Here is a 25,055-nt window from a genome sequence, read left to right on the forward strand (position 1 = left end):
GTGTGTGTGTGTGTGTGTGTGTGTGTGTGTGTGTGTGTGTGAGAGAGAGAGATTGTTCGAGTTAGAATGTTTGGACGAATTTTCGGTCTTATTCTTCCGGCTGCTACCATTAGGGGGCGCTACAGCGGATCATCCGTCTCCATACCCCTCTGTCCTCTACAGCTGCCCCTTTCAAACCAACTAACTGCATGTCTTCCCTCACCACATCAATAAACCTCCTCCTTGGTCTTCCTCTTTTCCTCTTTCCTGGTGGCTCCATCCTCAGCATTCTCCTACTGATATACCCCATGTCCCTCCTCTTCACATATCCAAACCATCTCAATCTCACCTCCCTCACTTCGTCTTCAAAACGTCCTACATGCGCCGCCCCCCTAATAAACTAATTTCTAATCCTGTACCCCATCGTCACTCCCAACGAAAACCTCAACATCTTCAGCTCTGCTACCTCCAGCTCCACCTCCTGTCTTCTACTCCAATTATATAAATATATATACAGTAATCCCCCATTCATCAATGTTTCTGAAACCATCCGCGATAAACGAAAAACTGCACAAAAACATTTGCCTTTATTTCAAATCCACAGGAAAACCATAATGCACGGAAAACCTGGGGTCATTTTATAAGATTAGTATTGATGCTTGTGCTAGAGATGAAGTATGCGGGTGGTGCAGACCTGCAGTAACTACAGTTGAATAAAGTTGATCGGTCACATCATGAAGTTATGGGAAAGAGTAGTGGAAGCCAGGCTGAGAGAAGAGGTGACCATCTTTGAGCAGCAGTATGGTTTCATGCTGAGGAAAAGCACCACAGACACATTATTTGCTTTGAGAATGTTGATGGAGAAGTATAGAGAAGGTCAGAAGGAGTTGTATTGTGTGCCGAGAGAGGAGTTGTGGTATTGTATGAGGAAGCCTGGTGTGTCAGAGAATATGTGAGGGTGGTGCAGGACATGTATGAGGACAGTGTGACAGCAGTGAAGTGTGCGGTAGAAACGACAGTCTGGTTCAAGGTGCAGGTTAGACTGCATCAAGGATCGGCTATGAGCCCTTTCCTGTTTGCAGTGGTGATGGGCAGGTTATATTTATGAGTAATTACACATTAGTGTTATTGATCAGGTTAATAAACGGGTCATTTTCAGGGTTTCCATATCGGATTTTTCGTTACCCCACCAGAGATGAAAGTGAGTCTGTGGGTTGAATAAGTGACTACTGAAAGTAAAGAATCTTTTTTTTGTTGCATTTTGTTCTTGGTCATGACAACAAGAAACAGTTTGTAATCATTTGTAAACAGAGCCTGAGAAAAGGTTTGAAATCATCTGGTTTTCTATGATTTTTTTAAAGACACATGAATGTTTTTCAAACTAGGGTAATGAAACGGCATCAATTTTTATCAAAATGTCACATTAGGCAATAGGAGTAGGTTTTGGATGAAATACATGTAACTCTGTTACATTCCACTTCACAAGTTTCTGATTATATTTGGAGAACTCAGTATATACATGTCGATTAAAAGGTCAAAGGAATACTGAACCAACAGAACAGCAGACTGCCTCACCCCCATAGTCAAACATGGAGATGGAAGCTTATGATTTGGGGTTGTTTTGGAGCAGGGAAGGAATCCCGAAACAACATGGCAACCATTCCATACTTCAACACCACGTATTTCCGTCTGGAAATGTCACCGCACCTAAATCTTATTGAACTGCTCTGGGAGGAACTATATCCTAAAGAAATCTCCAACTAGTGAAGAACATCTTTGGCAAGTTTAACAAGAGGCACAGCACAGAATTTCAGCTGAACGTTTGGAGAACCGAACTGTCAGGATGCCGAGGGTGTGTAAAGCTGTTCCTCATGGTAATGGAGGATTTAAAAATCTGAACATTTATATATTCAATTTTCATAGAAACAAAACAAACATGCACGTGTCTCTCAAAAGCGGTAAAATGCCACTATACTTTTCCCACCATATATTCAAACCTTTATTAAAAATTCCTAATGATTTGAAGTCAACATCTTATGGGACAGAAAGATTTGTGATCGATTTTCTCTTTAATTGTCACAGTTTAAGCAGAGTAAAAAGAAAATCCAGTTTCACAAGAAACAGAAAAAAACAGACTACATTGCACATTGCATCCTACACACACACACACACACACACGCAGCCAGCATGCGTCCAGATTACAAACCACAGATTCTTTTAAAAAATGGGAAACGTAATAAAAAAGATAAAGTGCATATGAAAAACTCCCTCACATTTGTTTATTTTACTGAACAAAAAAAAAAAAACTAAAAGGAGAAACTGCACTTTTCAAATTGAATTTGAGAAAAAATAAAAAGGTGCACACACACATTTACATAGACAGTCATACACACACATTCATTAAAAAGGAATCTATACATACATCCACTAAGCCCCGGAGATCTACGTTCTACCTAGCATACATCTTATCCCGTTCTTAATTGAGCATAACATGCACACTAATCAGACTTCCAGAACCACTTTGCACCACGTACATAGCTGAATGGATTTGAACATTTATTCGTCCAAGATTCTTTATCTCGTCCGCACACACACAGAATAAATCTCCAAAAGAGAAAGAAATCCAGGTCAGAGCATTAGCATTCAGCAGTGAGATGCCGCAGGCTGAGAGGAACCTCTACACTTGTTTGTATTAAACCATTTGCCCGATATTGTGCAAAGTGTGGAACCTTTCGAAGGCTTTTCATTGCTGAAGGGTCTGGGATTAAACCTGCCCCCTATCAGCCCCATCGCACAGACTATTAACTTCCCTCATCTCTAACTTCTTGCTCCATTTTGTATAGAGGTCGACCGATAAATCGGGTTTTGCCAAATAATTGGCACAGATAGTCAATACCAATCTGTAATCCATACCGATAGTTTTTCCGGCTTCCGGTCTGCTGTCATTACGAGAGCGGCCTCTGGTGGCGAGACGGCAAGTGCTGTTCGTTTTTTGCACGCAAGACTGCGCGCTGCATGAAGAGCACAATCATTTATTAATTATATAGTTATATATATATATATATATATATATATATATATATATATATATATATATATATATATTAATGTATATATTCATATTTATTCCGTTAAGCACATTTTCATGATTTAGTATTGTTTTTTTTTGTAATACATTTTTCCAGTGTCTATTTTAAAAACTATCGCTTGATTTATCGATTATCGGCAAAAAGGTGCACAGCTTTGATCCTAGCATCAGTAAAATCCACAATCGGTCGACCTCTAATTGTGTATCTGATGATCAGCCTCCGAAAGCCAACCGGCAGTTTTATTTAAATTTGTAAGGCCCACTGAGGTATGTGAAAAAAACAACAACACAATACCATGCACGCAGCACAAACACAATTAAAAACAACAGCCTGGGTCACATGGTGTGATAGTAGGAGTTCGAGGTTCGTTTTTTAAGCCTCCTCAAGGGGTGAGTCCTTCCATACTGCTGCCGAGTCGCCACGGAGATTAAGGCAGGCGCTGGCACCGGAGTGGACGCTGGATCGGGGACCTTTCCTCGCCTACAGCACTCGCTGGATGACGGTGAGTCTGGCAGTGGCGGGGAGACCTTGTGCTGAACTCGTGCGGCCTGGCAGTTTTGCGATCCAGTAGAAGGGAGGCGAATTGTGCAAGTCGGAGGGAGGGAGGGTGTACGCCTGGGTAGAACCCGCTTCTTTTTTGAGGTATCGTCGGTAAAAGAGTGAGGGCGTGGCTTCGCAGGGCACGGAGACGACGGTTGTGACGAGGGGGACGGCACGGGACTACGCTCCAGTTCGCTCAGATCGTCAGCCAACAGGTCGAGGGAGCCGAGCTTAGCCAGTGAGGCTGATCTCTTAATCAGTGAGGGAGGGGTCAGGCCAGCTTGACGCATTCTCGCCTCGACCTCTCTGGCTCGATCTTGAATGCTCCACTCTCTTTTCGGTTGGTTTCCAGCCCACGGCTGGCTGAGCCTCCTGTCTGATCCGCCACGCAGCTGGTGGAGAAACGCGCCGAGCTGCCTCAAAGTCTCGCACGTCTCTCTCAGGTGGTCTTGAGAAAGCCAGTCAGTGCTTGTCTCTTTCTCTGTGACACCCTCGAGCTGAAAAAGCGCTTCTGAAGAACACCTGGAATGGCTTTGCTTCAAGTCTGAGAGGCTCGCGTTCGTCTCGAGGAATCCAGTGTGTTCAAGCTCTTCTTCCCTGAGTCTTATTTTATACCCTTTCCCCATCCCTTCCTCTACAGGTAAAAGCTCCTCCATCTGCTCCTTTATCGCTGCTGTTTCATCAGGCTGATGGTGGTGGGCTGGCACAGTGCTCAAATCAAGGAAGAGGTCTAAATCAGATGAAGTGTTCTCGGTTCTGTCTCTGCTGCTGGTGCTGAGCACGGGATGATCAAAAGGACAGCCGAGAGCACTCTGTAGCAGCGTTGACGATGAAACGTCTTGCTTCATCTTCTGTTCTAGCTGCCTGGTGGCTCGCCGCACTGTACCCTTTGACCAGTCACTTTGGAGCGCCTCGTGGAGCTCCACCTTCTCCACTTCCGGTGAGTTTTTGACTAGCTCCTCCTCCTCCTTTAAGCTACTGGAATCCGGTTGGCTGGCAGGGGGAGGGGGAGAAGTTACGCTGGGCCTCGCGGACTCCAGTTCTGAGACTGTGTTATAAACCGAAACACTGCAGTTCTCCTGAAAAAGAGAATACAAATCGGTAAGGCTTGGGACAGACATGGTTTTACAGGCAGATTTCCACCACAGGAACCTTTTCAGGAACTCAGGTTGAAAAGTTTCTAAAACTACTTCCAGGAACCTTTTTCAGCACAATGTTTGATTGAGAAAAGTGAAGAACGAATAAACTATAAGAACAAGTGAGTACTAAAACTGCAGCCCATCAGCAACACAATGGCTGAAGTTGTGTAGAAGCGAAGTTGTGTAGTACGTAGGAGCACTATAAAGGACAAATTTAATTCGTGAAGATACATTAATGAATCGACTTCAGCTCCGTCTATGCAAGCTTTTGACCACTACCTCCTTACTTACAGGTCACATACATGCAACATGCACAATTTTACACTTGCAGACGGCTGACAATCAAACCCAGACACGTTCCTACACCATACTATTTTACACCACGACGTGAGGAATATGACACGTTCATAAATCTACATTTATGGCATTTGGCAGACCCCTTATACAGAGCGACTTACATTTCTCATTTATACAACAGAGCAGCTATAGGGTTAAGGGCCTTGCTCAAGGGTCCCATGAATGGCAGCTTGGTGTGGCTGGGATTTGAACTCATGACCTTCAAATCCAATGCCTTAACCACTAAGCTACAACCTGCCCACCTTCCAGCCAAATGGTACATTTGCAGCTGAATTTGAGGTGCTTGTTTTTGAGTTGACTGAAATTAAAGCGGTCCATTTTTGACATTTTTAAATGAAAATATTTCAACTGAGCTACGGCCAGTCCACTCTGCTCAATCTCACTTATTTCACAGTGAATCTGTCACTAAAATAATGCATTAATAAGACAAAATATTCCAAATAAATGATGTTTTGCTCAAGTTCCCCCCCTTAAGAGACAGAGCCAGGGGGTGGGCACTTTAGTTCCCGTGGTTTTCAAAGTGTACCTGATAGTAAAAGTGCTCAAATGCTCAACTCAAATCGTCCAGAAGAAAATAAAATATATATAAGATATAAAATCAGATTCAGCACAGCCACTATAAACTACAAATGAGTAAGAAGCTCTTTATAAAACCTCTTTTATTAAAATAATGTCAAAATGTAATAAATAATTATTGCTTTGTAAACTGTTTGAGATATATTATGTGAAAACTGTATATCGTGCATGGTTCCGTCGTGCCGCTTTAAACAAGCGAATAAAAATCGCAATCAGTTTCCAAAGCCTCCTGCGCTGGCCACTTAATTAGGAACGCCATACTAATCCCGGGCGAGGCTTTGCTATTAGAACATCTCCAGTTCTTCGTAAACAGGATTCCTTGATGCTGACGTGACTGCATGACATAATCGCTGCAGATTTGCCAGCTGCACGTTCATGCTGTCTCTCTCTTTCTCTCTCTCTCTCTCTCTCTCTCTCTCTCTTTTCTCTCTGCTGTTCTACTACACACCAATGGATTCAGATCTGGTGACTGAAGAGACAGTTGTACTCTGAACACACACCGGTGGGAGACATGAAAAAAAGAAAGGTGCTTTATACTTGTCAGCACAGTGAAATGACTTCCTTGTATATCACAGTGATGTTAGAAAGCTGGGGTCAGAGTGCAGGGTCAGCCATGATACAGCAGAGCTGGAGCACTGAGGGGCCTTGCTCAGGGGCCACAAGAGAGATAGCTTGGTGATACTGAGGCTTGAACCCCCAACCTTCTGTTTAGAAACCCACAACCTTAACCACTGAGCTCCTCCCCATGGATTGCTAGTTTGAGTATTTCTGTCTGATGACCTTCTGGGATTTTAATTCCAAAAATCTCTAGAGCAGAGGTGGTGTTCACGATTTTCCACAAAGGGCCAGTGTGGATACAGGTTTTTTATTTAAACCAAACAAGGGATAAGAGTCCATTGAAAATAAAAATCTGGTGGAATCTGTTGTGTATTGGTTGGAATAAAAACCTCATGTACCATTCTATGTAAACTCTAAGAGATTTTTGGAGTAAAAATCACAGAAGATCATCAGACAGACATACTCAAACCAGCACAACCATGGTAAGCATAAACTATTAGGGGTCGACCGATTAATCAGCACCGATAGTTGATCGCTGGAACTATCGGATATCAGCAAAAATGCATACCGATAGTTTTTCCGGCTTCTGGTCCGCTGTCATTAGGAGAGCGGCCTCTAGAGGTGAATAGCTGACACCACATGCTGTTGTTTTTACACGTCAAAAGGCGTGCTGCACTGAGAGCGCTATATTATATTTATTATTTATCATTTATTAATGATTCGATTCTATTAATTAATTAAAATATTTATATTTATATAATTTGGTACATATTTATGATTTAGCACTTTTTTATGTTTGTAATAAAGTTCTGTACTATTTTACATGGAGTGTTTTGTTTTTAATCCAGTATCCATTTTTAAAACTATTGTTTGGTTAATCGGTTGTCGGCAAATACAATTTAACTAGTTATCGATAAAATCCACTATCGGCCAACCTCTAATACATGATTGCTCGTTCGGATATGTACACGTAATGAGCATATAAAATGACCTGCCAAGTGTAGCGTCTGTAAAACAAAATCTTGTGTCGGTTGCCCACTTAATGTTAACGATCCTGACCCCTGTGCTCTTTCATGATAATTCCAAGCCCATTTGGTTCCTTAAAAGGTTCTGCAGTTTTGGTGGAAACAAGCCATAAGTGAAGAACACCAAAGAATGACGGACACCGTTTCGGACCACCAACACCATCATGGAAATGGGGAACCCCATGCAGCATTCCTTTTCACCACAGGGTGGCAGCCAAATGACACGAGTTTCAAACTCGAAGCATGGTTACGGTGGGGTATGGGATGTCGAGACACGTGAGTTTTAATAGAAGTGTCGCACTTACTCTCAGCAACACTACTCCGTTGCTGTAATCAAAAATTACAACAGCGATTTAAGCATTTTTTTTGGCTTCAGAGAAATCCACTGTTTTCAAGCGGCTTGTGCGATATTATAGTGATCAACAAAAGATTTTAAGAATTCGGATATTCAATTTAATACATAAAAAACAAAAACAACTCGTTTGAAATTTGTAAAAATAAACAACACAGATAATCAGGTCCTTCGGTTCATTTTGCATCCATTTGCCTGCCGCAACGTCGCCGGCTGCGTTCCTGACGTCATTTACTGCGTCATTTTAAATCTGCTGCGGTTCGCTAAACAAAAAAATACGCACCAGGCCATTAGCATCATCTGATTAGCATTGGGGGTTTTGGCGGGGCGTAACCCTACAATGATGTTTTATTGAGCAATTATGAATAGCATTATTATTATCTGTGTAAAAATAAATACAAATATAATAAAACCTAATGCTAATTAGCTAAATGAAATCTGTTTGTTTAACAAATGCTTTAGTTCTTAGGCTGATTTTTAAAGTAATTTTGTGTTTTATATATAAATATGTTACGTAAAGACTAGGGGGTGTATTTGTACTGAACAGTCCTTTTATTTTGTGCAGCTTCTTAAAAGGATAAATTCCAGACAATTCCGCATATAAATTAATTAATTGATGAATAAATGAACTGAATAAATAAATAAATAAATAAATAAATAAATAAATATCTTGTATTTCTTAAGTGCAGACATTTGTTAAAGAATGCTCAAATAAATAGGACATTTTTGAAAATAAAATATTAAATGTAAAACACACACACACACACACGCACACACACGTACGCAATTATATTACGCAGATGAGGTCTAACAAATGTAAACTATTTAATCTTTCCATTTATTTTATTTTATTTTGTGAATTCCATTTTGTTTATTATTTCGATTACTCAATTTAATCAATGTGATAAAAAAGTGTACTGCATTAATTTGATTATTAATTATTATTATTGTTATTGATTATTATTAATTCGAATTGTATATTTTATTTTCGATTGAAACCAGGAGTTTTCTTTGGTGTTGCGTTTACGAATGTTAAAACATAAAAAAAAACGGCAGGCAATTGTATGTTTTGCATTTCTTCCCCCGACCGTAGCGAAATTGAACCGAACTGTGAATTTTGTGTATCGTTAAAACCTCTGTGGAAAACTTCCCAGGTGATTATAATTATAAAAAAAAAAAAAAAAAAAAAACAGGATTGAAAAAAAATCAATATCGCACAAGCCTACTTTGGATCAAACGGTTTTTTTGGGGGGGTTTTTGGACCTACCTTTTTCTGATCATCCTCCCCTTTAACGGAGTGTTCAGGAATCCCGAGCTTCGACTCCTGGTTCGGACATTTATCTCGAAGCGTCTGCTCAGAAATGCCCCGGCTTTGTGCCTCCTGAGAGAGGCCGAGGAATTTCTCTCTGGCACTGAAGAAATCGATGCGGTCAGGGCTCTGAGCTGGCGGAGAGGAGGCAGAAAGGGCCGCTTCCTGTATTGTGGCACTGGGGTGTTGGTGGTGATTATCGTCCTTGGCGTGACCTTGCCCTGGACAGTCCACTTCTGTGTCAGGCACTTGCTGGCTGAATTTTTGCCTAAGCTCAGGCACCTGTGTGTGCTGCCCTGCAGCTGAGGCCGAGTTGGGAGCTTGTCTGCTTGGCTCGGGGGTTCGGCTCCTAACGCACCCGGTTCTGGAAGGAGAAGACGCCTCTGGCTGCTCGTGACTGAGTGCTTTGGCCTCTGTGTCAGGCTGATGTGTCGGCGATGAGGCAGGGTGATGAAGAGCAGCGGGAGGATAAGGCCGGCTCACCGGAACCGTTTCCGCTACTATCACGGGCGCCGAAGTGGGCCGCGTACCAGGCACTACTGTAGCTGCTCTGGGTTTAAGGAAAACAGACGGTTCCTCGGCGGCGAGGCTTTCTGCAGAGTTTCCGAGCCCGTTTGAGAAAGGCGCTTCATGCTCGCTGACTCTTTTCCCTCCTGCAGTTCCCAAGGAAGGGCTGAGAGTCTGGAGCAGCTCCTGGAGAGATGGTGACGCCTGGGTGCTGTTCAGGTTGCGGGGGTTCGAGCGGCCGAGCGACTGCGCTGCGGGGGTTTTGACCAGGGGCTCGTGGTGATCAGAGAGGTTGCTGTCGGAATGGGAACGCCACAACTTGTTGTGCCTCTGCCTGCTATTGAGGTGAGAAGAAAAGATGCAGCAAAGTGTAGAGGAGAGAGAAGAAAAGAAGAGCAAGTTGAATAAACGGAGCATCACTGAACATAAATGTATGTATTTCATCTTTAATGGATTTCTCTCCAACAGGTACACGGCGTGCGAGCCAGTGCTTTCAGCCCCAATACAGGTTGTAGCTCGGTGGTTATGATCTTGGACTTCTGATCAGAAGGTCATGAGTTCAAATCCCAGCACCACCGAAATGCCACTGCTGCATGTTTGAACAGTTGTATAAATAGATACGAGCGTCTAACAAATGCTGTGAATGTACAGCTTTCAAACCCTGTTCATAGCTCAGGTTTTTTCACACACTGACTCTTATCAGTAGAATCAGCCATCCACTGAACTGTCAGTTTCATGTCTGCCTTTTTTTACTCTTGAATCAACTTTGTTTTTTCCGAATTCCGACCTAATGGCTCGGGATTCCGACTTTTTTCTTACAATTATGACTCGATTTCTCGCGATTTCCGCCTTTTTCCCCGCAATCCCAACTTTATTTTTTTTGTGTCGTACGTATTTGTTTAAAACAAGTGTACACTACGTATCTCCTACTTTTATTAGGTACATGTCAAGTTGAGTAGCTTATGAATGAGCATGTTCTTATTGAATGTTTATGTAAATATATGTGGTTCTGGCTCTTCGGCTCCTAAGCCTCCTTTTTGTTTTATTGTGTATGCAAATAAAGGCGTGCACCTGGCCAACAGGATGCCCTGATACTCCTCCAGCTGCCTCATAAAGGACGGGTTGGGTTTGGTGACGGCACGGCGCTCTTTGACGTAGTCGAAGGCTTGCTCCAGGTCCCAGCCGTACTCCTTCATGGCGTAGGCGATCACAGTGGAGGCCGAGCGGCTCACGCCCATCTTACAGTGCACCAGACACTTGGCTCCTGCTTTCCTGCAGACAAAAAAGTCCAGTTGTTTGTTATTATATGCACGGATCAGGCAAAGCATTATGACCACCTGCCTAATATTGTGTTGGTCCACATTTGCTGATAAAACACTCCTCGATGCAATTTATTTTTGTTTGTATTGCGCTTTTAACAATGAACATTGTCTCAAAGCAGCTTTACACAGATAATGTGGTGATAAAAAGGAATAAGATGTTCTTTATAAGTGTAAGTTTGTCCCTGATGAGCCAGCCGGTGGCGACCGTGGCGAGGAAAAACTCCCCGAGACGGCATAAGGAAGAAACCTTGAGAGGAACCAGACTCAAGAGGGAAACCATCCTCATCTGGGATGCACCAAATGTCCATTTATCACAGATAAATGATGTTGAGGTGCAGTAATGGTGATCAGATGCAAACTGTAGTCCTGAGTCAGTGTACTCCAGAATTTCATGGATCCCCAGGGCGTTGATGAGAAACCGTCCCCAGCTGCACAGAGTGGCCTCCAATCGAAAAGAAACATGGAGCATCAACATCATGAACTTCTTTAGCAGTTTGAGCTACAGGAGCTCGTCTGTTAAATCGGACCACATGGACCAGCCTTCTCACCATGTGCATTGATGAAAATCAAAATTCCTTTGAGGACAAAATGTTCACTTGCTGCCTAATAAAAAAATCCACCCACTTACAGGTGCCATGATAAAGAAATCATCAGTGTTATTCGATCAATAGTCGTACATTGTTCAATATATTGGTTCGATATCGACTGCGCAACTATCCAATAACAACAATTTAAACTGTGCAATAACCGAGTGCAGTTTGTTTGTTTCATTGTGTAACTACTATTATTGTTGTTTTTGTTTACTTTTGTATTTATATACTGTATATATTTGTACTGTGTCTCTGCTTTATATTTGCACATTGTTTTGCTGATGCAACATGGGAATTTTCTCGCTGTGGGCAAATAAAGGCTTATCTTATCTTATCTTATCTTAGTTTATCTTATCTTATCTTAGCTTATCTTAGTTTAGCTTATCTTAATGTTAGAATGTCAATGTTATGCCAGTGTATTAAGAGATGTGTAAATGAAGATGTTGTTGGGAGGCGTGACAAGGAGAAGGATTTCAACCCCGACACCAGCAAGTGATATCAAACCAAGATGGCTGCTCACGGCCAAGCAAAAAGAACGGAATTATAAAAGTGAGACGTGGCAGAAAAACACGCATACTAGCATGATTTTCCGTGTTCTGATGCCTGGCCGGAGCAGCAGCTGAACTTACTTCGCCCTGGAGATGAATTTATACGTGTCGTTCCAGTACGCCAGCAAATCGGTCGCCTCCTCGTCGTACACGCGGATGTTGTGGTACTCGAACAGACCCGGGAAGAAGTTATCGATCTCCCGGGTCACGTTGAGGATGTACTGAACCCTGAAGACAAAGAAATAAAAGGTTTGTTTTGACGTGTGCGTTCGTAGTCATGCTTGTAGCTGAGTATTTGGGCGGTGTCTGGGTCTCTTACCCGCTGTTCTGTAGCTCTTCCAGATTCGAGGCGTTCCATTCTGAACCCTGCCAAACAAACGCAAACAGGTGGTGGTATGTTGCTAAATGACTAAGTGAGGGGTTCCGTAAACAGGAAACTGAATTTGAATAGCATGAAAGCAGAAAGCGATATAATAAAATAATTACCAGGTACACGTGCTCGAAGATCTCAGTGGGACTGTCCATCTGACCCAGGATGACAATAATCTCATTATCGATGTACTCCTTAAACTCACGCAGGTTACACCCCATCTGCATTTCCAGCTCGGTGCGGATCTGAGACGACAGAGATGAAATCAGAGGTGCAATTTTTACCAAGTGAATTAAAGATTTTATTCTTTGGTGGTGACTTGGATTTTTGGTGGAACGACATTTAGGAAGGAACCATAGCAGACCGAAAAAATGTCCTCTAATATACAAGCACCTGTGAAAAGTTTCGAAACACAGAGTCTTTTATGGTTTTTGACACACAAACATGTTCCATTTGCTTCAATGCAACAAACTCAGTAAAAGGCAAAAACACATAAGAATGGGGAGAAGAAATCTCTGTGGAGTCCAAATGTGACATCTCAACTTATCAACTTCTGTAAGATGAAGAAGATGAGCGAAGATGTAATCAGACTGCCTCACCCTTGGGGTTGTTTTAGAGCAGGGAAGGTTGGACACTGGAGGTTGGGTGAAAGGTACCAACATGGCAACCGTTCAATACTTCAACACCACACAATCCTGTCTGGACTGCAGCTCTTTGGAACCCGACTTCACCACACAAGACGATAAGCCGAACCGTATTTAGAGAGCCGCAGGAGTGTTTTATATATATATATATATATATATATATATATATATATATATATATATATATATATATATATATATAGAATGACCTGCCCAGTCACCCATAAATCCTATTGAACTGATCTGGGATAAACTGGATCGCAAAAATATAAATGTCCAAATAGTGAAGAACATCTTTAGCAAGTTTTACAAGAGGCACAGCAATATAAAGTTTGGAGAAATGAACTGTCTGGATACCGAGTGTGTGTAAAGCTTGTGTACATGCTAAGTGAGGATTTTTCAATGAAAATAAAGTCTTATATATTTGTTTGGTCGAAGGAAATATTTATACTTTAGATTACTGAGCTGCATAGAAACAAAAGGAACATGCGTGTGTCCCTCAAAAACCAGAAGGCTCTGTGTTTCCACACTTTTAACATTCCAAGGCTTAAGTGGAAATTTGACTTCAACTAATAACAGATTTTCTGATCTATAATATAATAATAGCATGTTAACGCAGAATACCTGCTCCGAAAGATAAGAATGTCTCTGCAAACACTGAGGTTAGCAAGTGATACAAAATAAAAGAGATCCTGATTAATCTCTAATCTACCCAGGAGACTTTGTAGATTCAGTTGAACTCGTTCAAAGTCAAAGACGTACTACTTTATATCTGTTCCTCATTCTCTGAGGGCCATGTTGATTTAACATGACGTCACAACATGAACTGGTGGTTTGAGGGAGAAATTGTGTTTTTTTTGGTTATGCTTTCTTCTCCCTCCTCAGCTTAGGTAGGAAATTCCAGTCCGAATGCAGGATTATAAATGACAGAGGGATGAATCCTCGCATATAAACACGTAGTTTCATTTCCTTTCACTTGTGTGTTTTTAATAGAAACTGTGTTGTCTGTCTGTCTTGTGTTGTCTGTCTGCACTGTCTGTCTGTACTGTTTTTCGTCTGCAATGTTTGCACTAGGTTGCACTTTATGTAGCTTTGTGTTGTAGCTCTATGTTGTTTAGTGTAGCACCAGGGTTCTGGAGGAACGTTGTCTCGTTTTTACTGTGTACTGTGGACCGCTGTGTATAGTAGAAATGACAATAAAAGCCTCTTGACTTCACTTGACACTGTACAACAATGTTTGAGTCTGTAAAATCCCCCCCCCTGATTTGACTACATTTGAATTTGACATTCCTACTATATACACGAAACTGGCGCTTTATTTGTCCAGCATCACAGGGTTCGTGTAAAACATTTTCATATTTCCACAGACCATGCTGTGTCTGACAGGTTTCTACAGGTTCAAACAAGACATGTTTAGACCCTTTTAAGACAATTGGGGATGAAATTTAAGACTTGTACCATGGCATCAAACACGCACACAAACACGTTGTTAGCAACCGTTTTATTTTCCCAAGCTAAACTTGCACTTCTCTATCAATTAAAAATAAACTCAGTTATACGTTTGTGCTACAATACGAGAGATTTACACCAGTATCAGAAAGCTGATTGGCTGATTGGAAACAAAGAAAAATGAATTCTAAAGTGCCACGAGAGCATTTCAGTGAGCGTTAAAGGTGCCGTTACATGGACATTGGGAACATTAAGAGCTGTCTAACATTATTTTAGACCTGGAACAGCGAATGTAAGACTTTTTAAGGCCTAAAACTGAGTTTTTTAGGTTTATTTTTACTTTTTAAGACTCAGAGGAAGCTCATATGAGCAAGAACCGAACAAGAACTACTTGAAGCAAACTGTCTGTCAGAACCGAAGAAATAAAAGTGAACCATTTGTACCATACTGAATTGCATAGCATCATATTTTGTCCACTGCGTCGCACTGTGTTGGATCGAATCAAAATCAGATCGTACTGCATCAAAAAAGGGGAAATATGCTTTTCATATATATATATATATATATATATATATATATATATATATATATATATATATATATATATGATTTTACTAATATTGTCCCTCTGGTAAATATGATCAAAAATGGTTATAGAAAATGGTCTTTTTGTCCTAAAAATGTTTCGCTCTTATACATCTCAAGCAAACAAAACACTATTTTATCTGATAAAGACTTAAACACGTGTGCCACAGTCAATAGCGCCATTTTTTAACAGCTCTTAGTCATCTCCTATAATGTCTACTGAATCGCCAGATCCTTCAAATGTACATTTCTTCGTCCCTCCTCTTCTTTTCATCCTACGGGTATCCATGAGGTTCAAGTCAAGAAACTGAGATGGCCATAGCAGGACCTTGAGTCTGCAGACCTTTGATTTGGTGTGCAAGTGCCAGTGGAGGGCGCTGTTTGTATGAGAAAGTATGTGTATGTGTGTGTGTGTGTGTGTGTGTGTGTGTGTGTGTGTGTGTGTGTGTGCGCACCTCTTTAGAGGTGACATTCTCCAAGTCTTTCTGCATCATGATCTCTCTCAGGCGTGTCTTGATCAGTCTCTCCGTTCTCTCTCGCTCGTTTGGCCTGAAGTCACATTACACATAGTCTTTATACAGGGGCCATTAAACAATTACTTTTGCACAAACTCATTCTCACCGAAGCGAAACAAGAAGCAAGTAAGAAACCCGTCCGTTGCCATTTACACACATCAGCTAAACAAACACGGGCGATGCTGAACGAAGTGTGTGGCATGGCAGCCTGGCTGATAACGTGCCCACAAACAGGAAGTGCAAGTGAGCTGGTGTCTGACTGCAAACTGGTGCTGAACGAACTCTCTGAACTCGATCCTCTTTAGCCTTCGCTTAAGTTTTTAGTCAAACTGAAACGCAACCAGACATTAAGGCTTCCGTTCCGACGTGCTCGAAAAACCACAGTCTCACACACGAGACGTAAACACACGCAAAATGTGTTTGTCTGTAACAGAATGCATGAATTACACACTAACTTTCACATATGTGACTCGTTTCAGTGATTACACACTATATATATATACACTGTATAAAAAAAGTTTGTGGACACCTGATATGCTTTTTAAACATCATATTCCCCGTTTAGTCCCCATTTGCTGTTATAATAACCTCCACTCTTCTGGGAAGATGTTCCACTAGATTTTTGTGGAGATTTGTGTGAGATTTCATTTAGCCACAAGGGTGTTAGTAAAGTCAGGTCCTGATGGAGGTGATGTGAGGAGACCTGGAGTGCAGTCAGTGTTCACCTTCATCCCAAAGGTGTTCAATAGGGTTTAAAGAGCAATAACAGGAGATCTTCCACTCAAACCCATGGAAAGCAGATCTTCATGGCTTTGTCATGCTGAAACAAGTGTGGATCTTCAAGTTCAAGTGAAGGAAAAATGTAATGCTTCCTCATCCAAAGACCTGCTATACAATTGTGTGCCTCCTATATGAGAAAATAGTTTGGGAGATTTTCTCAGCAGTAAAAAAAAAAAAAAATGATGTCATGATTGTGATTTGAGCAGCATCTTCTTTCAGAGCTCTGAACTCAACCCTACTGAGCACCTGTGGGATGAATGTAAACACTGATTGCACCCCAGGCCTCCTCACCTCACCTACATCAGTACCTGCCTTTACTAACACCCTTGTGGCTGATGAACACAAATGTCCACAAGCAAACTCCAAAATCTAGAGGAAGATCTTCTTAGAAGAGTGAAGGGTATTCTATGAGCAAATTGGGACTAAATGTGGAATGTGATGCTCAAAAAGCTCATACTTATGACCAGGTGTCCACAAACCTTTGGCAGTATAGTCTGTCTGCTGTCTGTCTGTCTGTCTGTCTGTCTATCTGTCTGTCTGTCTGTCTGTCTGTCTGTCTGTCTGTCTATATCCTGTTTAGGTGGTTATAAGAAACATACAATAAGAAACACACTAATCTGTAAGTGGTGCTCGACACTCAAACTTCTGGCTTGCGCTCTTTAAATAAGTCCTGAATATAAAAACCATTTAAAGGAGAAGTACGCGAAGGAATGTTTGCACATACACGTCGGAGAAGAGCACAGGCGAGTCGGCACGGTGAGACTGCACGTCCTGCATGGCGTTCCACTCGTTGATGTGCACCTGGTCCGAGGACATGCGGCTCTGGTAGTAGCTGACCCAGGTCAGGAAGAGGCTGCCTGGGAAGTAGTTATGGCAGCGTGCTACCTCGCATGCCTTATGAAGAGACTGCAGGGCCGACCTGAAAAAGAGAACGAGGGGAGAATTGATGTTGGGGAGAAGAAAAAATCAAATCGATGCATTTCTTGTCTTCGACCGAGACGTACCACATGGCCTGGACTGAGACGGGCTTGAAAACGTGGATCCTGTTATCTGTGGATACACTGAAACCCCTTGAAGAGGAGAGAGACGAGTGTGAGATTCGACACTAGCATGTTATGGATGAGTTCGAACACTGCAGCTTAAAGTGGTCACAGCTTTCTTACCCATCTCCATCCAAATGGATCAGTGTGTCACTCCAGAGAGGAAGCACCAGGCCTATGGAACAGGAACTAAAAGCACACACACACTTAATGATACACATTGAACTTCAGGACTTCTCTGGTGTATCATTTTTTTTCCTTGGAAAATGGATAAATGCGGTACCACACACTGACCTGTCTGAGGGGCTGAAGTCCATGCCCAGCACCACACTCTCCTCCGTGTCCTGCCGTCCGTTCGTGGTCACTACAACCATGTAGCGTGTGCATTGAGGGCGCACGCTTTCCAACCGCACCGCCTGCCAGACACCACTATGTCAATACAAGTATTCATTCTGACCCGAGCGGTATAATGATACAGCTTTTTAAACGGTAATATGAACTGCTAACAAAAGTGTGTGTGTTTTTGTTTTTGCATTGTTCACCAGACGGATGTTGTCCTCTGGCCGGAGCAGGGTGAACATGGTCTGCAGGTGCTGCTGAAGATCTCCTAAATGGCACGTACCAAAATAATATATATATATAAATCATTCATACACACATTACGATCGATTTCCAAGCTGGTGTCATGCGAATGGGATTTTCCGGATACCCGCATGCTTGTTGCGCTGCCCTGTAATCCGCGTGGAGCAGACGGACGACGAGGAGGAGCCATTTCCCCGCGGGAGGAAGAGCGCGGCGCCTTTCACTGTTAGAAAGTTCTCGCTGATGCTGAAAAAAAACGAGAGAGACAGAAAACAATACACCATTCATTCATTTGTTCATCTTTTATCCGAAACAGGCCTAGGATTGGGAACATTGTATGCAAGTTAGAATACACCCTTGATGAGGATGCTAGTCCATTATCACAAACACACACACTCAGGAGAACCTTAGAGTGGCTAATAAAGTACTACACACAGGCCACAAGCCGAGGATCAGATCAAGTTATTATTACATCAAACCACCGATTCATACACTATATGGACTAAAGTATTGGGACACCCGACTTGTCCAGTCATATGTGCATCGTCTCCAAAGTGTTATCACAAACTTGGAGGCGCACAATTGGATAGGAAATGTTCCCTTCACGTGAACTAGGAGACCCAAACCTGTTCCAGCATGACAGTAACCCTGAAGCCAGCTCTGTAAAGTTATTCTTAATATGAGTCGAAGTGGAAGACCTCCTTCTACAGAGCTCTGATCTCAACCCAATATAACATGAATTAATGTGAACGCTGACTGCACCCCAGAACACCTCTGTAGGGCTGCAGCTAACGATCAGGGCTGCAGCTAACGAGTATTCCGTCGATTAATCGAGTAGTCGGTACTGTTTCTTTATTAAAGAGCAATACTAAATATACAAGAAAAAAACAAGACGGGTCTCTTAAAATAAACAAGTCGTTTGTTTCCTTTTTAGAAATATTTATTGCTGAAATTGCACACAAGAATATCTGTGAAATCTAAACCCATTTAGTGCATGTAACTGCCGTTTTACCTCAGCCATCGCAATTTGTCAAACTCGCTCATATCCTGACGTTCGCCCATTTTTCCTGCTTCTGACACGTCAACTTTGAGGACAAAATGTTCACTTGCTGCCTAATAAATATCTCCACCCACTAACAGGTGCCACGATGAAGAGAGAATCAGTGTTCTTCACTTCACCACTCATAATGTTATGCCTGATCTGTGTGTGTGTGTGTGTGTGTGTGTGTATATATATAAGAATATATATATTTTTTTAAAGTTATAAATAAATATATATATATATATATGTAAAATGTATGTATTTGCACTTCTAGTTACATTCTAACTGCATTTTATTCCTGTACTCTGCACAATGACAATAATGTTGGATCTAATCTAATAAAAATCTAATCTATATCACACATATATCAAATGCCTTAGATTTTTCTGACAGATTTCAAACAAAGAAACAATCATTTCTTAAAAAACACTTCCCTTGATGATAAAACAGCACTTGACTTGTGTATTTGGATCTCATGTACTTTCTGCCCCTGTTGCTGCCCTGACTGCGCTCCTGAGACAGAAATCAGAGCTCTGGGAGGGTTTTTTTTTGGGGGGGGGGACACATTGCCTCAGATGCTAAACACTCTGTGAAGGGAATTACATGAGAACAAAGTGTTCCATTGCAGCTCGGCTTCTTCAACACTGCAACAGCTGTGATCAGACAGCGAGCGTACAGCGAGTCTTCTCATCTGATAGCCACTGCTAACAAACTAACAGCAGAACAAACAAGGGGAAGTGAACAGAAACGGGTTAACCATGCATACAAAAGCGTACAAGGCTGTGTGTGTGTGTGTGTGTGTGTGTGTGTGTGTGTGTGTGTGTGTGTGTGTGTGCGTGTCTGTGTGTGTGAGTGTGTACGAGTGTGTGGTTTATGCATTGCCTGTATAAGCAGGCGCCATTTTAAAGAACTATTTGTGATAAAGGATTTCTGCAATAAAGGCTTCAGTGAGTTTAACTGAAGTCATGTGTATCAGAATTTATTCGTTTTCCTCAGAGTTCACAGAACGATCCGGATTACTGTGTTCCCACTGACACAAAGCTGTCTGTATAACAAAATAAAGATTTTACTACAAATACTAGGTGCACGGTCACGGTTCTTGATACCACAGTGCTTGAATCAAAAGTTAGGGAACCCCATAAACACAACACACACACACACACACACACACACACACACACACACACACAATTCAGCATTGTTAACAAGAGTGCTAAACAATGATGGAACTGTAACGAATGGATGTTTGGTGAGGACGAGGATGGGTTTCCTTTTGAGTCTGGTTTCTCTCAGGGTTTTATCTTCATGCCGTCTCAGGGAGATTTTCTTTGCCAAATTCGGGTAAACTTACAATTAGAAGGAATAAACTTATAGGCACTAAACTTATCTACTTTATAACGTCTTATTTCTGTAAAGCTGCTTTGAGACAATGTCTATTTTTTTTAAAAAGCACTTTACAAATAAAAATTAAATGCCCGAGGTCCCTCATTTGTCTGTTTTGGTGATCGTAATATCTTTAGCTAATCGATTTCCTCCGCAAATTCATGCAGCAAAAAATGCTAATTTTATACCTTGTGAATAGAATTATACTGCTGTCCAGCAATGGTAGTGGTGGCTCAGTGGGTAAGGCATTGGCCTCTGGATCAGAAGGTAGCAAGTTAAAATCCCAGCACCACCAAGTTACCACTGCTGGGCCCTTGAACAAGGCCCCTAACTGCTCAGTTGTTTCTCTGGATAATGGTGTCTGCCAAATACCGTAAATGTATTTATGTGGAAACAAAACTTAATATCGGCATAATATCTACACGCTCTCCGTTGGAAATATTGGCAATGGGCTGAAAAAGCCAAACTGGTCAACAGCTAGTTAGCAATTTTCTGAATACAAGATTCTTCATATCATACTGTAAATAACACAATAAATGATTTCAATAAACTGAAATTCAGGAGAGATGGCAGTGGAGTTTTTAAAAAGATTGTTTAACAAGATATTGGAAGGTGAGAGGATGCCAGAGGAATGGAGAAGGAGTGTGCTGGTACCGATCTTTAAAAATGTCTTTAAGATTTGCAGACCTTGATTAAAATGGTTTGGACATGTGCAGAGGAGGGACATTGGGTATATAGGTAGGAGAATGCTGAGGATGGAGCCACCAGGAAGGAGGAAAAGAGGAAGACCAAGAAGGAGGTTCATGGATGTGGTGAAGAAAGACAGTTGGTTTGACAGAAGCATCTGGTGTGGCAACCCCTAATGGGAGTAGCCGAAAGAAGAAGAAGAAAAAGATATGGTTTGTGTACTTCGTCCACCACTGCTGAAATCATGTCAAAGCTAAGCAGCACTGGTCAACCACCAAGATTAGCTGCTGTTTCCTGAGTGAAGAAATCACAAGTTTTACGATCATAAAAACCTCCAAAAAAGGTTTTAAAAGTATCTGTACACTTACTTAGCTAAAAGTATATGTTTGTCAAATACAGTGTTTGTCAACACACTTGGCCAATAAACCTGAGGTAGAAATACTAGATAGAATAAACATGTAGTAGATGTTCTAATCAGTCTTCTCGAGTATGTAAGAAACCTCACTTCTGATGCTTCTCCTTTCCATGAGCTGCGGATAATACATTTGTTTTCTTGAACCATACAACCGTCACTGGCCCTAATGTGTGTTTCGCCCATGCGAGTCAAATCAGCGCAATTTGATTCGCCTTTAAGAAAAATGCAGCGTCAGCTTTGTGCTGCTTTGTTTACCTGCAGCATCCAAATGTACTGAAAACACATGGCCCAAAATGTTATACTTAATTCTCTACACTTCATTGACAAAAGTTTGTGGACACCTTAGTATAAGATTGGTATGTGCTTTCTGAACATCCCATTTGACATTTAATTCCCATTTGCTCTTATAAGAACCTCCATTTTTTAAGATGTTTCACTAGATTTTGGAGTGTGCTTGTGGAGACAATTACATTAGTAAATTCAGGTACTGATGTAGGTGAGGTGAGGAGGCCTGGGGTGCAGTCAAAGTTCCCATTCATCCCGAAAGTGTGTAAATAGTGTTGTAGAGCTCTATAGCAGGAGATCGTCCACACCAATTCATACAAATCTTTCACAGGATCATTGTTATTCTGGAACAGGTTTAATGTTCAAGGGAAGGGAAAGTATAATGCCACCACATCAAAATACATCCTATACAATTGTAGGCCTCCAACTTTGTGCTAACAATTTGAGGAAGAACCACCCATGGCTGGAAAAGTCCCAATACCCAATACTCTTGTCCCAATACCTTTGCCCTTATAGTGCAAGTGTATGAGTTGTAACACAAACTGCAAAATACTGTTGTGACTCTTCAAATAACCAGTTGGTAGTGACGGAAAGTCGTTCCTGGTCATGTGCAGAGAGCAGATAAAGTGACAAACACACCAAGTGTGCCATGTGGCAAACACAGCGTAGAGTGTATGATAAAACACCACCACATTGGAGACAGGAAGTGGACAAGTTCGTGCTCAGAATGTCTCTAGAAGGCACCAGATAGAGGAGCAGATTCCTTCAGTTATCAGAAGTGTTTGCAGACTGAAATGTTATATAAAGAAAGACGAATATACAATTTTTTTTAATAATAGAGAGGAAAAAGAATATATAATTTTACTTACAATGAGTTTAAAGAAAAAAATAAATAAGTGTGTTGGAAGAACAAGCAGTGATCAGTGACTGGTCTTTAGGAAACCTTCTTGAGTTAATGGATGTTACCAATAGTAACCTGTGATTGGTCAGTGGCACCCTAGACCACTGGGAGGACATAGTAATCAGTAATTGGTCATTGAGACCCTGGCAGTGCTCGAACTGACTGAAGTCTTATGGTGGGTCCCCAGTTGTTGTATAATTCATATATTTTTCTAACAAAAATAATCTTGGGGACCCCCCTTAAATCTATTTTTTCTTGTCATGGGGGTCCTTAATGCCTTATGGGAAGTTCCGGATCGCCCCAGCAACTCCCTCAATTCGAGCACTGGACCCTGGAAAAGAATGGTAATCAAATGCTGGTCATTAGGACCCTAGGAAACAGTGGTGATCAGTAACTGAACACTGAGTCCCTGGTAAACACTGTTTGGTCACTGAGACCTCAGGACATCATGATGATCAGTGACTGGTCATTGTAACCCTCGGAAACAGTGGTGATCAGTGATTGGTTTTTGGTATGTTTGGACCCTGGGAAACAGTGGTGATCAGTGACTAGATACTGAGACCCTGGGAAACAGTGGTGATCAATAACTGGATACTGAGACCCTGGGAAACAGTGGTGATCAATGATTGGTTATTGGGATGTTTAGACCCTGGGAAACAGTGGTGATCAATGACTGGATACTGAAAACCTGGGAAACAGTGGTTGGATCATTGGGACCCTGAGAAATCATTTCCTTGATCGGTGGACACAGTGGTGATCAGTGATTGGCTGTTAAGAAGTGCAAATCGGACAACTCGGACAGGTTTTACGCAAGTTTGTTAGAAAGAATATAACCAGTAGCTGTGACATGAGCTGGAGAACAGGATGAAGTGCAGGACAGATGCTTTTGTCCGCTGAAAAAAAAGTGCTAAGATGTGTCTTTGTGTTCCTTAATTTTTTTTTAATAGGTGTGTGAAAAAGTTACCAAATCAGGCAACAAAGCGCTCTCAACACTACACTGTACCATCTTCAACCTCCTCAGATGGGCAGGACATGGACAGAATCAAGAATGTAATCCTGTAAAGGCACAGAAATCCTAACTAAATATAAGTGAATAAAAAAAATGTAGACAACACCAATCCGAAATATGATCAAACATCTATTAACTGTAGCTTTATTTCTTTTACTGAAACGATCGTCATATTGTGACCCTTAACGGGTTTTGAGTCTCTACCGTGAGAAAGCTTGCTGTAATTAGAACTCGCGATGTGAATAAAAGAGGCGGGGTGGGTCGCAGTGCGTTCAGGAAAAGGGTGGAGAGGCTGAAATGAGGTGTCAAACAAAACTCTGATGTTTTCGCCACACACTATCACCACATGACCTGCAGAATCATAAGCGGTAGTGGATTTCACACCTTTGTACACGACACACCCTGGTTTGCAGGAAAGGCACGGTTCACAGTCACATCAACAACATCGGACTTTGATCTCCGTGTGTATGTTTGTGTGTGTAGGTGTGTGTGTGTGTGTGTGTGTGTGTTTGGGGTGGACATGTTTTTATATCTCTATAAAACTAGGACTATAAGGCACCAAAGACTTGTTGCTGCAAGGAAAACTGCTTTGTTATGTCAAAATAAGTTCCTCAGAAGGGGGAAGAGAAGAAGGGGAGGACAAAATACTAAAGTAAACCCCACATTTAAAACTAAACCCGTCACATTAGAGGCCTCCCCATCGACCCACGAAAGACCGCCGCGATAAAAGCGAGGAACTTGAGTTTCCCAGCAGTCATAAATACCAACTTCCCAACACACACCATTTTACTTCCTCATGACACTGCTGAATGTTTAATAAGTGCTCATCAGGCAGGTGAATGACTCACCTGGTTCAAAGGGAAGCCCAATTATAGCAACAGCCGCCTTGTTTTGTCCGTTTCGCAAACGTACCTTCGGTTACGTCCTCGTGAGACAGTACCGTCCCGTGAGAAAACCACTTTTCCCCTCCATTTACTCTGTGTACGTATACATGCATGATACGAGGTCATGAGGGTATTCGTTGCTAATTGCTAGCAACACTTTCAGGTCTCGAGACGTGGAGCGATTTTGATTTTCTCCAGGCCGTGAAACCTGTCCTTCAGGATCTACATGACATAAAACATTACCCTTCCATGCATGAACAACTATTTTGACCATATTTTGGATAAACCAACAAACCTTTCACTGTAAATTAGAAGGCTTAAAAGAGGGCTTTAAAAATCTTCAACTCTTCACACAATCACAACGCATACACTGTACTTCCAAAAGTATTGGGACACCTGGCTTGATATGTGGTTCCTCTCCAAACTGTTACTCCAAAGTACTCACAAATTGTGAGGGTTGTCTTCGGACGTGGTAGCTATAAATAAACTTTTCACTTGAACTACCAGACTCTAACCTGATGATCTGCTTTCCGTGGGTTGGAGTGGAAGATCTCCTGCTATAGAGCTCTACAATCCTAATAAACACCTTTGGG

The 25,055-nt window shown here is 41.8% G+C and overlaps 1 protein-coding gene across 3 annotated transcripts in view; it reads right to left on the minus strand.

Moving 5' to 3' along the window:
• Nucleotides 1–2,029: 2,029 nt before the first annotated feature.
• The window catches only part of ssh2b (slingshot protein phosphatase 2b), a 35,763-nt gene continuing 12,737 nt past the window's right edge, over nucleotides 2,030–25,055 (minus strand). For 2 of the 3 annotated variants that reach the window (XM_046867769.1, XM_046867770.1), the window contains 13 exons: nucleotides 17,984–18,102; nucleotides 17,817–17,881; nucleotides 17,569–17,690; nucleotides 17,398–17,463; nucleotides 17,239–17,304; nucleotides 16,959–17,153; nucleotides 15,395–15,488; nucleotides 12,378–12,506; nucleotides 12,211–12,257; nucleotides 11,973–12,119; nucleotides 10,503–10,703; nucleotides 8,883–9,768; nucleotides 2,030–4,687 (listed from right to left, as the gene is read on the minus strand). In XM_046867769.1, coding sequence (XP_046723725.1) covers nucleotides 3,404–4,687; nucleotides 8,883–9,768; nucleotides 10,503–10,703; nucleotides 11,973–12,119; nucleotides 12,211–12,257; nucleotides 12,378–12,506; nucleotides 15,395–15,488; nucleotides 16,959–17,153; nucleotides 17,239–17,304; nucleotides 17,398–17,463; nucleotides 17,569–17,690; nucleotides 17,817–17,881; nucleotides 17,984–18,102 — 3,421 coding nt within the window. In that variant the 3' untranslated portion in view covers nucleotides 2,030–3,403. Of the gene's footprint in view, nucleotides 4,688–7,568; nucleotides 7,591–8,882; nucleotides 9,769–10,502; nucleotides 10,704–11,972; nucleotides 12,120–12,210; nucleotides 12,258–12,377; nucleotides 12,507–15,394; nucleotides 15,489–16,958; nucleotides 17,154–17,238; nucleotides 17,305–17,397; nucleotides 17,464–17,568; nucleotides 17,691–17,816; nucleotides 17,882–17,983; nucleotides 18,103–25,055 lie in introns of all 3 variants that reach the window. The other variant, XM_046867771.1, reaches the window with a different exon arrangement.

This window comes from Silurus meridionalis, chromosome 15 (genome assembly GCF_014805685.1).
Source record: "Silurus meridionalis isolate SWU-2019-XX chromosome 15, ASM1480568v1, whole genome shotgun sequence".
Taxonomy (NCBI): domain Eukaryota; kingdom Metazoa; phylum Chordata; class Actinopteri; order Siluriformes; family Siluridae; genus Silurus; species Silurus meridionalis.